General features: G+C 49.7%; 1 protein-coding gene across 1 annotated transcript; it reads right to left on the bottom strand.

Moving 5' to 3' along the window:
- Positions 1-306: 306 nt before the first annotated feature.
- CCN5 (cellular communication network factor 5) lies at positions 307-10,711 on the bottom strand (the record flags this gene model as incomplete). Its single annotated transcript, XM_082857830.1, has 4 exons — positions 307-314; positions 1,103-1,357; positions 6,421-6,637; positions 10,652-10,711. The coding sequence occupies 4 exons, from the start codon at positions 10,709-10,711 to the stop codon at positions 307-309; spliced, it is 540 nt and encodes a 179-aa protein (XP_082713956.1).
- Positions 10,712-17,864: the final 7,153 nt, after the last annotated feature.

The following is a 17,864-nucleotide window of genomic DNA, read 5'->3' as shown; positions in this document are numbered from 1 at the left end:
GTTCGTATAGCTATAGACGCACACACATGCATACACGCGGCGGAGATCAAATTGCGTATACGGTGCCATATCCTGCTTTTTATACGTAAGGCTAACTCCCTGGCATTCTCCTATGTATTTAAACACATGTATCGTATTCCATTGTAGGGATAATAACAGCACACACTGAGTGCTGTGTGCCAGGCACGTCATAACTGCTTAGCTTGTATTTACTCATCTAGGCCTCACAACAGCTCTGTGAGGTGGGTGCTCTCATTCTCACTTTACAATTGGAGGAACTGAGACACGGAGAAGTTAAGCAACTTCTCACTCAGCTAGGAAGTAGCGGAACTGGGCTTAGAACACAGGCAGACTCCATGCGTCCCCCACCATGCTCTAGCGCCTCTCGTGTGGCGTCATCTTTATGGAACCAATGCCCTCTTTTCGGTTGCCTTCAAAAATTAAATTCATATAATAATAATAATTTTTTAAAAACCCAGTAACATAGCAATAACGTAATCCTATAACGGAAGAGTTTATAGCATGAGGTCACTGTCTTTCCTGCCTACCCCTAGGCCCACATCCCAGAGGCAACCACCTTGCTTCGCTCGGTTTTGAGTTCCTCTTTTGATAAACCCCAATAATAATGTAGTAGTAATATTATATAATATTTAAATTGTATTATATAAATGTTACTAATATGTATCAATATATTATGAGTATAATAATATATATATTATAATAATATAGGTCTATGTTATACCTCTGCTATGAAATGTGAGAATTTGTTTCAAGTGTTCTAACCCTCCTTTCCCCTCCCCCCTCTGCCACCAATTTTTATTTTTAATTGTGTATGATTTAAACTTATATATTTGCACCACCGCCTCCTGTTTTGCCAGTTTTAAAGAGGTCTTGTGACCCTCCACTCCACTTTGCTACATGTCCCCGTAGCCACTGTCCCCTCCCAGATTTTGTCAGTATAACCTTGGCTTTGATGTGTCCAGGTGTCCTGGCACCTAAGAGGCCCCGCCCATTCCCTCCCCCCCCCCCCCCGCCAGCCCTCCCCACCCTCCCCCCCACACACACACACCTCCAGGCGGCCCTGGACCAGCCCTGTACTCACCATGGGCTGGGAGGGGCTGGACCCCCAGCCCCCTTCCCTGGTCGCACACCCACTCAGGGCAGCATTTTCCTGGGACCTCCACCTTCTTGGGGTAGGGACAGTCCCAGCTGGGCAGCCGCACGTCCTCGCTGCAGAGGGGCACACAGGTGAAGCCGCCGTCCTCACAGCGGCAGCGGATCCTGCAGTGGGGCTGGAAGGTCTCCCCATCCCGGTAGAGGCGGCCGTTCACCTCACAGCTGCCGTCATCTTCTCCCCCTGCAGAGGAGAAACCGGATCTCCATCGGTGACCTCCCAACTTTTCCCTGGGAGGGCTGCACTGGCCACATCCTCCACAGGGTCCTCTCTGCAGAGCTGGTCTGCATCCCACTGGGGATGCAGTGCCCTTACAGGATCTGAGCGCCGCAGGGGGCTCCAGCCCTGAGATATGCACCCCCGCCCCATTGCCATACTGCCCTGTCGCCTGCAGGAAGACAGCATGCTGCATCCTGGAACAGGCTTTGTGGGAAGACTGGCCTGGTTTCAGCTCTTTTATTAGCTATGGACCTTGCCCAAGTGATGTTACTTCTTTTAGTTTCCTCATCTGCAAAATGGGTTATAATGGTACTTATTTCACAGGGTGTGGTATAGACTAAATGAAATGATATTTGGAATGAATACAACCTGAAGGAGACCTTCAGTAGATCCTCGCTGCTCTGTTGTTATTATTAGAATAATTATTATATATTAATAATAATATGTTTTTTAAATATATAAAATATTACCACTATTATATACACACTGAGATTTCATGCCACAAACTTTCCTTGTCCATCTGCTGTATTATAGTCATCACTGTCAGGTCAGGGCTCAACTTGCTGGCTGTGTGACTTTGCGTAAGTGACTTAACTTCTCTGAGTCGCCTTAATAGCAATGAGAACAGTAATTCGTACTTTCAGTGAGATGAGATAAAGTGTACACGGCATCTAGCACACGGCTAGGCATAGAGTAGCTATTTAAGAAACACTCTTTGGATGAAGCCCTCAAATATATGTATTATGGCCTCTTCCTCCATTGGACATGAACCCCTTAAGGGCTGGGGCCAAGAGGGTTCGTTCTGGCATCACAGAACCACAGGAAATGCCCTTCGAATGAATGCCTGGCACAAGACTCAGCACTTGAGAGACAATGATAAAATAGTTCTGACTCCTTATCATTTGAGAGATATATATCGTGCCCCTCCTGTGTGCCAACCGCTGTGTTCCTAGACAGGACTAAGACCCAGTCCTTACTAAGAGGGATTCAAGGGCCAGTGTGGGGGACAGGTGTGAATGTCGCCATCTCCAAGACAGAGTAAAGTAAGAGCCCTGGAGAGGTGTATGTGAGCTGCTCAGGAAGTGCAGAGAAAGGGACAATTAGGAGGGTTTCCTGGAGATGTGGGTGGCACTGCACCTGGGTATGGGGGAAAGGACTCATGGGAAGCTGGTTTTCCCAGGTCTTCTGAGAAAAACCTCGAATAGATCCATACACATGCAGGAATTTGGGAACCACACAGACCTGGGTTCAAATCCCAGTTCCCTGCTTGCTAGCTGTGGGACCTGGGACAAGTTACTTCACCTCTTTGAGCCTCAGTACCCTGCTCACAAAGCCACTGGAGGATCAAATGAGCTAGTGCACTTAAAGCATTTTGCCCCAAGCCTGGGACCTAGTAGATGCTCACTAAATGGGAATAGGCGATGCTATTCCTCTGGGCAGGACAGGGCCAGTGTCACCCCCATCTCCTTGCTCCTTCCAGGCCACAGCCCTTTGGTTCCAAATCCCTGACCTTTTGGCCTGGACCATGTGGCCACTGGTTTCCAAGAAACCAGAGGGGTAGCTGCACCTTAATCCATAACCCCCAGCCTGGGTCTCCCAGCCAGACTCCTGGGGCTGCAGCCCTGGGGCCTCCTGGTCGCTGGGATGACCTGGTAAACAGAGGGATTATTTAGGAAAGTCAGCTGGAGGGAGCGATAATTTTAGTAAGATTTCCTGGCACCTCTCCTGGGTCCTTCAGCTCAGAGCTAATTGGGAGGTAGGTAATGATCCCCAGGCAGCCACTCCCCACCCCGGGATCTGTGTGGATCCATGTGCGTGGTCCCCGACACCATGAGGCACCTTCAAATGTACTGGATTTGAGATCCCCCCACCCATACACACATACTGCTGCCAAAACCCTACTTCTCCTTCTGGGCCCTCTCCAACGGCCCCCTTGTCCAGAAACTTCCCCCAAATAACTTCAGGGCACAACCTTGTCATCTGGTAATTTCTGCATCCTTCTTTCCCTCTGAGAGTCCCTTGCAGGAGAAGGAACAACAGGGTCTTTTTGTTTTTTGTTTGTTTGTTTTACCTGCAGCCACTTGCACACTGTGTGACCTTAGGCAGGTGACTTAACCTCTCTGAGCCCCAGTTCCCTCATCTGCAAAATAGGGATAATAATAGGACCTCCCTCATTATTAAGGTTAAAATGAAATCATGTCTATAAAGGATGTGTTCACAGTACATGCTCCATAAACAGTGCCTGTTACCGCTAGCCCCACCAGAACTGTTGTTATTATTCATACATTCAACAGTTATTTATTGAGTGCCTACTACGTGCCACACATTGTTCTAGGTATCTTGTGATACAGCAGTGACTGAGACCAGCCCAAATCCTGCCCTCCCTGGAGCTTTCGCTCCGGTGGAAATAAACACAAGAAACAAGGTGGTGTTTGTGATGTCAGATGGTGATTAGTGCTAGAAAAATAAAGGAGGGCAGGGTTGTAGTTTTTAAATGTGGTGATCAGGAAAGGCCTCACTGAAAAGGCAATATTTGGGTAAAGATGTGAAGGAGGTGAGGGAACTCGCCATGCAGATATCTGGGGGAAAAAGTGCTGGTAGCAGGAAAAGCCAGTGCAAAGGCCCTGAGGTGGGAGTGGGCCTCACCTCAGTATTTAAAGAGCAGCGGGGAGGCCGTTGTGGCTGGAGCAGAGAGCAGGAGAGAGAGAGGGAGTTAGATGTGGTCGTAGAGAAAACGGGAGCAGGATCCTGCAGGGTCTTGTCGCCCACTGAGGGGGCTTTGGCTCTTACTCTGAGAAGATGAGAAGCTATTGGAGGCTTTTACGCAGAGGAGGGAAGTGATCTGTGACCTGATTTATGTATTTAAAGGAGCCCTCAGGCTGCTGTGTTGAGAACAGACTAGGGGCCAAGGACAGAAGCAGGGAGACAGTTACGGGGCTTCTGCAAGATCCAGATGAGTGATGAGGGGGCTCAGACCCGGTGGTAGCAGTTGAGGGACTGAGAAATGTTAGATTCTTGAAATATTGTAAAGAATTTGCTGGTGGGTAGTGAGTGGGATGTGAAAAAAAAAGAGAGAAGTCAAGAATGACTCCTGAGTTTGAGGCCGAGCCACGGGAGTGATGGAGACGCACTTGGCTGAGCTGGGTAGCTGCGCGTTTAATGCCAGGGAGATCGGGAGCTCGTGCTGGACACACACGCAGCTCGGAGTTGGTCCTCAGTGAAGAGCTGTCCAACTAGTTTGTGAGAGGAGAGATTTGGGGAAGCATGTTCCCTCCAGAGCCAAGACCTAGACTCAGCCTCTGTGAGGTCTTAGCTGGCTCTGGCTCCTCCGCGGCTTCACTAGCTCCCAGCCTCCAAATTTGGTTCCAGTCGTTAAACATTCATGAGTACCACTGTGTCGCCTGACCAGGGCTGGAAGTGGCAGGAAGGAGCAAGGACCAGGTAAATTCTTGGCCTCCAGGTATTTGAAATTTGAATCAAGGTGGAATACAAAAAGCTCCTTAATAAAGTTAGTGACAGTAACAGCCACTATGTACTAAGCATATATGGAGCGTCAGGCAGTAGAGTGATAGAAACAAAGATTGTGGAGCCAGCTCCCTGAATTCAAATCCCAGCTCAGTCACTTCTGAGATGTGTGACCTTGGGCAAGTTACTTAGCCTCTCTGTGCCTCTTTTTTTCCATTTACAAAATGGGGATGACATTAGGACCTACCTCATATGGTTGTTGAGAGATGAAATGAGGTGATATTTGTGAAACTCTTAGTGCCTGACACATGGTAAATACTAGGTAGGTGCTCAATAAATAAATTCTGCCAAGTGCTTTACATGTGTCATGGCTTAGCTGGATAACAGCCTTGTAAGCTAAGTGTTACTTGTCTGATTTTTTCTTTAGATACATTTTTATTAGCAATCATCTGTAAGTTTATAAAACACATCGCCCCTTTCTCATTAGTATACTCCCCTTATCAAAAAAAGTATTTTACAGGGATTTACTGTTGATAACTTTATGTCTATAATTTTTGTTTTTTAACAAGGCTTTTCCTGTAGATAGACTTATTGTCAATGATTCATGGGCTTTTCTTCCTCTCTATCTCTCATTCTTTTTTCTTTTTTAAGTGTTACAGCTATGTAGATGAGAGTGGTAAACTGCTCTACAAGTCTTATTATTTAAAAAGAGAAAAAGGGAACAGAACAGTCCTCACCTCTTTATAGTTCTCTAAAGCAGTAGTTCTCGACTGGGGATGACTTTGCTTCCCGGCATCTCATGGCTAGAGACCAGGGATGCTGCTAAAAGTCCTGCACAGAAGAGCAGCCCCACACAGAGAATTATCCAGTCCTAGAGCAAAGCTGAGAACCCCTGATTTAAATCCCCAGAAGGCGCAAGGCCTAGGGTAGTAGAAGATGTAACATGCCCAAGGTCGCTAGCAAATAGCAAACTCGGGATTCAGACTGTCCAAGGGCTCCCAATCCCACAAGAGGACAGAACGGAATGTTGCTTTAGAGCCTGCTTGACTCAATTGCCAGCTGTGTAACATTAAGCATGTCCATTAGTATCGCTGAGCCTCAGTTTCCTCATCTATAAAATGGGTCTGAAAGTACTTACCTCATAGGATTATTGTGAAGATTATGTGATTTAGGAGGTAAATGCTTAGCACAGTGCCTGACACAGGTTATGCCCTAAATAGGGAGTTGCCCTTTCATTTTTCCCAAGAGTGTTGTGAGGGTCCTGGGAAGGGATGATGACTTCTGGTTTGAGAAATCTGGGAGGGCTGCTCAGGGGAGGAGGTGTTTGAGCTTGGCTTTGAAAGTCGGCTATGATCTGGACAGACAGGAAGAAGGAGGGTAGGTTGTTTGGGTGGTGGCCATGATCTGAGCAAAGACAAAAGAAAAGAAGAGGGGAGTGAGCTTAGGGAACCCTGTGTCACCAGGTTTGGCTGGGAGAGAGAAGGGCTTCTCTTGGACTCAGGACCTCAAGGCCTTGACTTCCCCCCAAACACCCCCTCCATCAGTCCCGCAAACCTGCTTACAGAGGCACACGGACCCCCGGCCGCCAGGGCCCGCCCCGAGCTGGCAGACCAGCCCCTGGCTGGGGTCGCAGACGTGGAGATGGTCGCAGGGCTCCCCCAGCCGCCGTGCACATACCCGGCAGCAGTTGCAACCGTCCAACACCAGGGGCACCCCCTGTGGGCATCGGGGTGGGGGCCAGGGACAGGTACACGGTGTTGGGCACAGCTGGGCACACACCTGCAGAGACAGAGACCTCACTCAGCCATGGTCGTTCAAGGTGGATAGTGAGCCCCTCACAACTGACTCCTTCTCTGCCAGTGTAGGGTTCACACCTTGGCCCTGGAGTCACATAGACCTGGCCTTGGACCCCGGCAGCCCCACGGCACTCCCTAAGAGACAGCATGGCACTGTGGTCATGAGCAAGGGCTCTGGACTAGAGTTCCGGAACTAACTCTGCCCCTTATTAGCTGAGCAATCTTGGGGAAGTTACTTATGCTCTCTGAGCTTCAATTTCCTCATCTGTGAAAAGGGGGCAATAATGTTTAACTCGGAGGATTGTTTTGAGGAGTACATGAAATGATGCATATTAAACCTTTAGCGCATGGCCTGGCGTGCGGTAGACACTGCATGCATCTGGCTATAATGATCTTTCTTGTGAATTACGATAAAGGGCTTAGGCTCTGCCTTCTAGGAGCTTACAGGAGGGTAAAAGCAACAAAAGGAAGGCTTAAAATGACAGGGTGCTGTTCACTTTTTAGCAGGTGGACAGTGGGTATTTATCTTGAGGGCTGAATAAATCAAACAGTATCATGGGTGTTTTTTGATCTTTGGAACAATCTAGAATATGTTTCTGGATGAGCATCCAATCATCCAGGAAACCTGGTAAAATACCGACCCCGAGGCCTCCTCTGGGACTTACCAAATCAGAACTTCCAGAGGCTGAGCCCTCAGATCTGTTCTTAACGGGGCTTCTGATGCCCAGCTAGGTTACTGGCACCTCTGCTCCAGTCTGAATCCCTCCCCCTGCCATGTAAAGATGGGGGAACTGAGCTCCAGATAGAGGAAGGGACAAAGTCCTAGTGGGTTAGCTGCAGGGCTGGGAGCCTGCTTCCTCACTGGAGATCCAGGTACCCAGATTTGGGATAGACATTTCCTGTAATAAGGAAAAGCCTTAGGAACCCACCCCCAGGGGCAGGCTCAAGGTATCAGTCCAGGTGTCCTGACTGCCCCTCCTCACTCAGGACAGTGAAACAACCAAACCAGAAACCAGATGCCCTGGGCTCCCCATATATCCATTGGAAGGTAGGGACCAAGGACCATGCGTAATTCAAGATGTTACCAGTGGCCCCATCTATGGATCCTTGGAGGACTGGAGGGTTTTATGCAGAATATGGAAGACTTACAGTTTAGGAAGATGAAATGAATGACCTCCTATGTCCTGTGTGGCCCCAAAGCAGGCAATGACCCCTTTGCCCTAATCCTCACCTTTCCCACCCCTAGGACTCCCTATCCTGCAAACCTCTGCAGTTCCCAGGCTGGCCACTAGGGGCTGCCCCAAATTGGCAGACCAGCCTCCGGTGGGGGTCGCAGACCAGAGGACACTCACAGGGCCCCCATCTAAGATGGCACTGGTAATAATAGATGCAAGTGTACAGCTCTGTGCCTGGAACCTCACGAAGAGCGAGTTTCCACTCCCACAGGCATTTCAAGCAGGAGACCAAGTGATAACCAGATTCTAGAGAAGATGGTCTAGCCTCACCCCTCAGAGTGTGGTCTGGACCAGCAGCAGCTCCATCACCTGGAAGCTTGTTAGAAATGCAGCATCTAGGGCCCTTCTTTATGAATCTAAATCTGCACCTTAATAAATTCAGAGGTGATTCACATGGAATTGAGCTGAGAAAATATCAGCTGGACTTTGGGGGTCCCTTCCAAACCAGAGGTTGAGCTCTCTTGGTTGGTGGGAAGTGGGGGGCCTTTGACCAGAACTGACTCTTGGGTCCCTCCCTCCTGAAAGCGGGGATGCCAGGAGATAAGCCTTCTGCTTTGCACCTGGGGTCTCACTTTGGGCTCTCTCTACGGGGAGAGCTTGACAGGGGCCGGATCTGCAGGTCCTGACGTGCCCAGGAGGGGCCACTGATAACCCCGATGATTATGGCTGACATTTGCCATGGGCACACCGCGTGCCGAGCACTTTAATGTGCTAATTTAACCCTCCAGTGTGAGGTACCAGCATTATGCCCATTTTAATTCTTTTTTTTTTTTTGGCTGCACTGTGAGGCATGCAGCATCTCAGTCCCCCGACCACGGATCGAACCTGGGCCCCCTGCAGTGGAAGCATGGAGTCCTGACCACTGGACTGCCAGGGAAGTTAAGCATTATGCCCATTTTAGAGACAAGGAAACTGAAGCTTAAAGCAGTGTAGTGGTATCACCAGTAAGCGGTAGAGCCAGGATCAGAATCCAGGTTCATGTGAATCCAAGGCCCAGTCTCTTAATTGCCACACCTACCTCTTGTCCCCTAGTGGCTCTGATGCCACGTAGCCTCTGCCTCAATTTACCCATCTGTTCAAGAGGGATATCAGGGAGGGTATTTCGGCATAGCCAAGAAGAGATAGGTCCTCTCTGGTATCCCTCTATCTCCGTGCCCTTTCTAACCACCCCATCCCGACGTTCAAGTTGCCCCATCACACACTTGGTTTCCCCAGACCCTTGCTGTGGTCCCCAGGAGGCAAGAGCCCTGGACAGGGAATCATCTGGGCAAGAGGTGAACTCCAAGTTCTACCACTGACTTGCTGTGTGACCTTGGACACTTCACTGAACTGTTCCGTGGGGAGGGAGCTGTTTCCTCCTCAGTAAAATGGGGTGGAGACCACCTGTCCTAGAGTTGTGACAAGGATTTAATGAGGTCACCGCCAGCTCTAGGTCAACGTGACTTGGCTTGTTTCCAGGTCTCTACTGCCTGCCCCTGTCCACAGGCCTGAGCCCTGCCTGCAAGGCTTGGAATTCTCTCTCTGCGGATTGTTGCGGCTTTCATGTGTGTGATGACTAAGTTCCTGTGTTCTGTGTGGGATGCTGCCTGGCTCCCTGGAGCCTGGGAAGAATGGAGGGCTGGGGGAGGTGAACGGTGAGTCTAGGACAGCTTCATTTTGGTCTTTCCTTTAATCCTAAGCCCAGAGCCCCAAGTCCCCTGCTCCGGCTACCCACGCTACCCTTCCTGGAATCATGTCCTGCACACCCCCTTTGGAAGAGCAGGATTAGGATGCCAGTAGGGTTCTCAGCCTTCCCCCAACCACTGCTTGGACCCAGGATAGAGAAAAGTTCCTGCCTGTGATCCTCAAAGGAGCATGAAAATACAATGAGGTCGTGGCTTGTGGGGGGCCAATACCCATGACGCCAGGAGCCTGACATTTGCTAAGGTGATGGCAGGCTCAGCAACCGTGGCCTTGGTCCAGGTTGGGGGTGGAGAGACACAGACTGCAGTCCCCCTGCCTCACAGCCAGGCCTATCCTGGGTTCTACCTCCTCTATTGCTCTGATGCTGTGTGGTTTTGAGCAAGTTGCCTACCCTCTCGGAGACTCGCTTGACTGAAAACAGGGGATAATAATTCCTTATGGGGTTATTGGTCATGGTAGGCAAGGTGGATGTTCCACAAGCCCTTTGAAAATATCACAGGAGAGAAGGTCATTATTCCATGGAGCTGTCTCCTCATCCCCCTCCAGCTAGGGTCAGCAGGCCACTCACTGCCTGAGGGCCCAGCAGCATTAATGCCCCTGTGGTATGAACATGCCAATCAGCTATGCACCAACGTCCATTCAAATCCTGGCTCACAGGCAAAGCAGGCCACGTCTTGAGTCTCCCCATTTATAATGAGGAGACCCCCTTCTGTCTGTAGAGGAGCTATGGGGATTGGTAATAATCATAAAAGTCCTCTCTTAAACATTTGCCATGTTCCGGGTCCTGTGCTAAGCACTGTAGATGAACTATGATAAATGATCTTCACAGAGGCCCCATGAACATTATACCCATTCGACTGAGGAAGCAGCTGAGGCTCAGAGAGGGAAAGAGATTTGCCTGGGGTCACACAGCAGAGCTGGCCAGGGGCAGCTGTCTGGGCATCAGGGAGGGAAGCTGAGCTGAGCCCCACACAGGAGGCCTGCAGGAATTCTCCCGGGGGTCCCTGGCTGTGATATAACACCTTCCCCACCACACCAAGGAAGCCAGCAGTACATTTTGGGGCCTGGGGCCCCCTTACCTTGGAGAAGAGGCAGAGGAGGGAGAAGGCCAGGAGGTGGGTCTGTGGTGTGCCTCTCATGTCACTGTGTCCCCACGGAGCCAGCTTTGAGTCTGGGAGGCAGGACCTGTAAGTCTTTATGTTCCAGCAGCTGTGAGGTCACTCCCAGGCATGCACACACACACACACACACGCACACACACATGCTGGCCTTTGTAGCCCTTGTTTCTCTCCCATTCTCATCTTCCCACTGATGAGCCCATTTACCTGAAGGTGAGACTGTGGAGGCCACCTGGGGGTGCTTGCCAGTGTGTGTGTGTGTGTGTGTGTGTGTGTGTGTGTGTGTGTGTGTGTGTATGTGAAAGCCAGTGCCAGTGCCAAGAGCCTGTGACAGGCTGGCAGGGGCCTCTCTAGCTCCTCCCAGCCCAAGAGGGGCCTCTCTAGCTGCAACCCAGCCCCAGCCCCCCTGCCTGACCCCAGGGACGGGGGGCTGTTGATCCAGGAAGTGCTCAGCAGACACCCCCTTTGCAAAGCTGACCCGAGTCCTTCTAAGCCTCGTGGCCTGGACTCCGGGCGGCCTTGGCGGGCCTGCGGTTTCTGGCAGGAAGATTGGCAGCCATCCAGAGGCGGGTGTGACCCAGAGCAAAACTTCCCTGGGAGGCCTGTTTGCTTTTGGCGACAAAGGGCCTCCCCATGGCCTGCTTGTTGGGCTCTGGAAGGTGGCCCGTGGTGGATGAGCTCGTGCAGGCTGGACCTAGTGTGTGCCCGTTCTTGCTGGGCCCTGCTAGGTGATCTGGAAGAACCACATCCATTTTGCTGAATTCAACCAACTCTGAGGCCCCCACTGTTGCGTCTCCAGCCCCTGCAGAGGGGGCAAACCCAGAGGGGGAAGGGACAGTGGGAGAGCAGGTGGACTTTCTGGGAATATCGAGGAGGGGTCCTGTTCAGACCGAGGGTAAGGGACAGATCTCTGGAGGAGGAACCAAGGCGAAAAGGTATTAGAGAGGGCAGAACATTCCAGACAGAGGGAACAGCATGTACAGATGCCTAGAGGTGGGGGAGAGCATGAGAGCAGTGCCTGTTCTGGGAGACAAAGATGCCTGGTGTGTCTGGAGCTGACAGTGAGGTGGGGCGCAGTGCTACACACGGGAAAGTAAGACACATGATATTCACACCACCAGCATTTGAGGGGCATCTGCAATGCCCCAGCCACTGGGATGGGGGAGATATAAAGACATGACCTTTGACTGTAGAATTTGGCAAAGATAATACTAGAGGTGGTGTCACGTGGTGGCTGGAGAAGGCTTTGGCCCCCATCATCTCCCCCAGTACACCAAATCTCAAAGCGATGGAGCTGGACAGCAGAAAGGTCCATAATGGGCACTTGGCAAGGAAGAAGAGTGATTTGGTATTGGGTGCAATTCCAGGAGAAGGAGTTGATGCAGATGGAGGCTGAAGATGAAAATGTGGGATTTGATCATTTATGGCTAGAGGGAGTGACTGAAGGTCAGGGTTGTGCGTCCACAGACTTGGGGAGAAGGAGATACAGTGTTCTTTATTAATGCTTTTGCTTGAGTCAGAGGCATGCCTAGGATATTTTACACACACAGTGGATCATTTTGGAACACGCATCTCCTTCATACAACAAAGTATGATCAGTAATCATTGAGATGAAACACATATGTTTCATGTATGAACTAGAATTTGCACTTACCAGGCAAAAACGTTACCCTTTGCAGTTCACACTGTTTCACTTTTCTAAATTTTAGACACAAATCAAAATTCCAAGGAGTCACCTAGAATGACAGACTTGAACTACATGTATCTTCATCTTCACCATCACTCTACAGTCATTGTTTCTTTGAGTCTACTGGTGAGATGCAGAAATATGTAATACCGCAGGGCTGGAGACAAGAACTGTACTTGAAGCAAGCACGAAAGATTTCGAACTGTTCGGAGCTGATTCTCTTTGTGAACATGTGTTCCTGACTCCACCTGTGCTCGCAGTAACTGTGTTCCTAGAAATTCTCCAGATTAACTTCCATGTAGAAGAGGTTTATTAAAGGATAAGAAATTAAAATGTGCTAATTTGAAGCTTACCTACATAGTATTAAAATTCAGCAGTCACCACAACAATTGTTTAGAATGTACACCAATAAAAGATTTTTTCAGGATGTAGCATTTTCCAACTGACATTATTTAGATTTGCCAGTGCATAGTGATAACAAAAAGCAGACTTTTTTTTATCATCAATTTTATCCTTAAATTCTCTATGGACAGTGTACCCCTTTTATTGTCTGTCCCCAGGGAAAACCACTCCCCCATCCTATTCTTGCTAGGGTCACTGGTTTTAATAACAATGAAAGTGATTGTGTATTGAGCACCCAGTGGGAGCTAGCCCTGTGCTAAGTAAATTTTATAAAAAGTGGTGTTTCTAATCTTCACAGTCCATACCTTTAAAAAAGAAAGAAAGAAAGAGAAAGAGAGAGAGACAGAGAGAGAGAAAGAAAGAGGAAGGAAGGAAGGAAGGAAGAAAGAAAGAAACAAAGAAAGAAAGAAAGAAAAAGAAATGAAGTTCAGGGAGGTTAAATAACTTGCTTAAGGTCACACAGCTAGAAAACAGAGGCAGATTTTCAGTGAAGGTTCATATGACTCCAAAACCTATGTTGTGGTTATTTATTTTTGCTACTGCTCAGAGAGGTCTCTGTGGCATATATTTTTTTTAATTGAGGGGTAACATAAAGAGAAATGCTTACAGTGCAGTAGTCTTAAGTGTACATCTCAACAACTCTTCACATATGTACACACCCATGTAACCACCACCCAGGTCAAGATACATTTCCAGAAAGTTCCTCATGCCTCTTCCAAGACTATACTCTCTGCCTCCCAAGGTACTCACTATTCTGACCTCTGTTACCACTGATTAGTTTTCGTGGGAGGAAGTTCTGAACCACTTCTTCCTCTAAGACAAGAAGGAAGACCAGAGAAGCTAGGAGGCGAGGAGGAGGTGGAGAGAGGCACACTGCTCACAGCCATACCGTATCAGAGGACGAGTCCCTCCCCCACCAGCGAGGGGGTGAGGCCGGGTGTGCTTTCCAAGGGGAGGGAAGGAAAGACAGTGCTGCCCAGAGAGGCAACAAGACGCCCGTGGAAGTGCCGCCTCCTGCCGGGAGGGGCCCCTCGGATTCACAGCATGTGTGTTTGCTTGGAACTTGTTCTCTCTCAATAACTGAAGATGGGTGAGTGCGGACAGCGGGCGGCCTGGGACCTGGCCAGTTCAGGAAGCCCGCAGGTTGGCAGCAGGGCGTCGGGTGATGAGAGCGTGAGTGATGAACTGTCCGTACGTGTTCAAAGGATTGAAAGTCCGCGGCAGGAGCCGCCACTGTGCTGACTGGTTACTGTGGCTCAGGCCCTCAAACTGCCAAGTTTGGCACTAGAGGGATGAGATGGTCCAGGGAGCGCGTGAGTCTTCTGGCTGCTGCTATAGCGCGGCCCCCGCCCCCCGTAAGACCCTAGAATGAGCACTGTGGCTCTTTGCACTACTGAAAGCAAATTTCAGGCTTGTAAGCCAAAAAGTTCCCACTTCAAATCCTGGCTCCCTCAGTGACTTACAGCCCTGGGACTAGGATGCAGAAACAGAGGTGCTAAGGGAACAAAGTTTTAGGAGCTCTTACCGTCAGGTGCTGACCTTGCCCTTGTAGGACCTGGAGAGTGAGCGCCTCCTTAGGAGTGAGGCGTCCAGGGCACAAAATAAGATCATGGTAGGAACTCAATAAATACGGGTTGACTAGCTAAATGACAATGTCCTATCCCAGTGTATTAATTGGGGGACATTAAGCTATGCTGAGGTCACAAATAAACTCCCAAATCTCAGTGACTTAACCCAACAAAAGTTTATTTTTGGTTGCAAATGGTCCAGTGAGGCTAGGCAGGTCTTCTCCATCTTTGAGCTGCATCCTCTCAAATCATCCTTCCCTACTCAAACGTGGGCCCTGATGGATCAGCATAATTCAGTTGCTTGTTTGTTTGTTTTTTTGTGGTACACGGGCCTCTCACTGTTGTGGCCTCTCCCGTTGCGGAGCACAGGCTCCGGACGCGCAGGCTCAGCGGCCATGGCTCACGGGCCCAGCCGCTCCGCAGCCTGTGGGATCCTCCCGGACCGGGGCACGAACCCGTGTCCCCTGCATCGGCAGACGCACTCTCAACCACTGTGCCACCAGGGAAGCCCCAGTTAGTTGCTTGTTTGAAGTGAAGAATTTCAGACCCCCCCCACCCAGAACCAGGATCTGCATTTTAATGAGACCCCCAGGTGATGTGTATGCACATAACCGGTTGTGAATCACCCTTCTAGACCAGTGGTCTCCAAGGTCACCTTAGAGAAGAGGGGCGGCGAAGGCACCCTGGCCCTTCGCTGCCTCAAACTGGAAGTGATGATGCTCATCTCTTCTCATATTTTATTGGCCAGAACTAGTCACATGACCCCCAAACTTGACTGCAAGGGAGGTGGGAAACCGATCTTTCTCTGTGTGTCCATGAAGAGGAATCCAAGTGAGAGACATATGACATGTCATATGACATTGCTTCTCTGGCCTTCGGTTTCTCCATTTTTTGTTCGTTTGTCTGTTTCAAGGCAGCCTCCTTGCTCTTTCATACCTGGGCCAGGCCTAACATTTTAGGGTCTAGGAAATGCATCTGAAAAGTGAAACTTGGGAAACACATCTAGATCAGGGCACAGCATATGGGAGGCAGGAAAAAATGTCTGCAGTTGCAAGGATAAAGCCAGTTTCAGCCATTCACAGCTTGTCAGCTCCCTCCGTGCCTTCCTGCTTCATGTTCATTGCACATCTACAGACCAAGTCCTGTGCAAGAAGCTGTAGAGGCTGGGGGGAGGGATGTGAATAAATGCCCAACACTGGGACCTCACTGTTCTTACACTAGGTAGTGGGGACGGAGAAACCGAAAACAGACCCTGACCCAGACAGGGCTGGGAGTGAGCAGGGTCAGTGCTCCCGTGGCTGGACATACCCACGTGAGAGGGGAGCCCTGTACTCTGGGAAGATCAAGAATCAGTCACTTGAAAATCCCAGCTCTGACACTTGCTTCGTGGCTGTGTGTTAGTGCCCTCATCTCTCTGGGCCTCTGTTTCCCCTTTTTGGAAATTGAGATCTATGGCAGAGCCTGAGGGACGCCCATTTCAATATCCTTTCTCCCCTCCTTCCTTCATAATTGAACCCTGATTGTATTTGGGGTGGCAGTGCACTCAGCTTTGCGGCTAGGCATGGCCATGTGACCAGGTCCCAGCCATAAGATACAAGCAGAAGTGCTGGGTGCAAATTCTGGGAAGCCTCCTGAAAGGGAAGGGCATCCCTTTTGTCCCAACACCACCACTCCTCACTTCCTCGTGCTCTAATCAGTCATCAGATGTGATGGTGAAGCTTGACAGCCATCTTGGACCATGAGGGTATCTTGAAGATGGACCTTATGTGCAGAGAAAAGAAGAGGAGAAATAAAGCAAGCCTGGGGCTTCCCCGGTGGCGCAGTGGTTGAGAGTCCGCCTGCCGATGCAGGGGACGCGGGTTCGTGCCCCGGTCCAGGAAGATCCCACATGCCGCGGAGCGGCCGGGCCCGTGAGCCATGGCCACTGAGCCTGCGCGTCCGGAGCCTGTGCTCCGCAATGGGAGAGGCCACAACAGTGAGAGGCCCGCGTACTGCAAAAAAAAAAAAAAAAAAAGAAAAGAAAGCCTGGATTCTGATGACATCAGAGCTGTGCCATACGCACCCTGGACTCCACCTATAGAGTCCATTCACATGATTAAAAAAATAGCATACATATTATATATAAGAATGCTATTAGAATATTAACACAATAATAATATTACATATGTTATTGTGTATGCATATATTGGCTTGGCCAAAAAGTTCCTTCGGGATTTTCCGTAACATCTTCTGTAATTTTTGGCCAACTCAATAATACATGCATGTTGATGCCCCCTTGTTTAAGCCACCATTGTTCTGAGTATTGCTGGTATGAAAGTGTTACTGATTTTTGTTATCGATCACGCATCTAGCAAACTTGCCAAACTCTCTTATTTGTTCTGATACGTTGTCAGCTTATTTGGTTAGCTTTTCAAGGTAAAGGATCACACCCTCTACAATGAACAGTTTTATCTCTTCTCTTCCACTCCGACGCCTCTGATTTTCTCTCCTTTCAGCTGTAGCCTGACCTTGGCACTTTGTTTTGAGCAGTAACAGTGATAACGCGCATTCGTGGCTGGTTCCTGATCCTTTCATGCACGTGAAGTTTCTCCACTAGGAATCCTACTTTCTGGAGGTTTTTGATATTAATATCTCTACCAAAGTAAGGAACTTCTCTTTTTTTTTTTTTTTTTTTTTTTTTGCGGTACGCGGGCCTCTCACTGCTGTGGCCTCTCCCGTTGCGGAGCACAGGCTCCGGACGCGCAGGCTCAGCGGCCATGGCTCACGGGCCCAGCCGCTCCGCGGCATGTGGGATCTTCCCGGACCGGGGCACGAACCCGTGTCCCCTGCATCGGCAGGCGGACTCTCAACCACTGCGCCACCAGGGAAGCCCAACAATAGTTTTAAAGTTACTTTTAATCCTTAAGTCAATATTATTCTCCTTTTTCACTCTATATTTTTACTTTATTTATTTGCATCTTATCTCTTTTGTCATGATCAATCTTATCAGGACTCTGTCTCGTATTAATTTCATCCCAGAAGCAGCTTTGGGTCCTGTTGTTCTTCCATATTCTTCTTTTGTTCTCTAGTTCATTGATTCTCTCCCGGAAGGTGTTCTGTTATGTGCAGCTGAACCTTATTTTTGTCCTTGCAATACTGAGTCATTCCACATCTTCAGCGAGGTCACCTCCATCAGGAAGGTCCAGAGAGGGGGTCCAGCCAATGGCCATGACTTGCCCAAGTCTGGGTTCCTGCCCCAGAATGCGAGGCTCCATCTCTTCCAGACTGGCAGCCCTCACACTGCCCCTGCCTCTGGGCATGTTGGGAGGGGCTAATGGGAGAATCGCTGCTGCCGCCTGCTCCTCTGTCCTGTAAATAACCAGCCCCCAGGCGCCCCTCTATGGCCTCTTCTCCCACACATTCCTCAGTCTGGGCAGGAGTTCAGAGGTCTGCTCCTGGCCCTGAGATCCCAGGTGTCACGATGAGCTTCCCCTCCGCATCCCCAGGACAGCTGCGGGGCTCGAACCGTTTAACACTT

Source organism: Leucopleurus acutus (assembly GCF_964270905.1).
Source record: "Leucopleurus acutus genome assembly, chromosome: 16".
Classification (NCBI taxonomy): Eukaryota; Metazoa; Chordata; class Mammalia; order Artiodactyla; family Delphinidae; genus Leucopleurus; species Leucopleurus acutus.
Note: the sequence above shows the minus strand (reverse complement) of the source record. Positions and strands in the feature narration are given on the sequence as shown.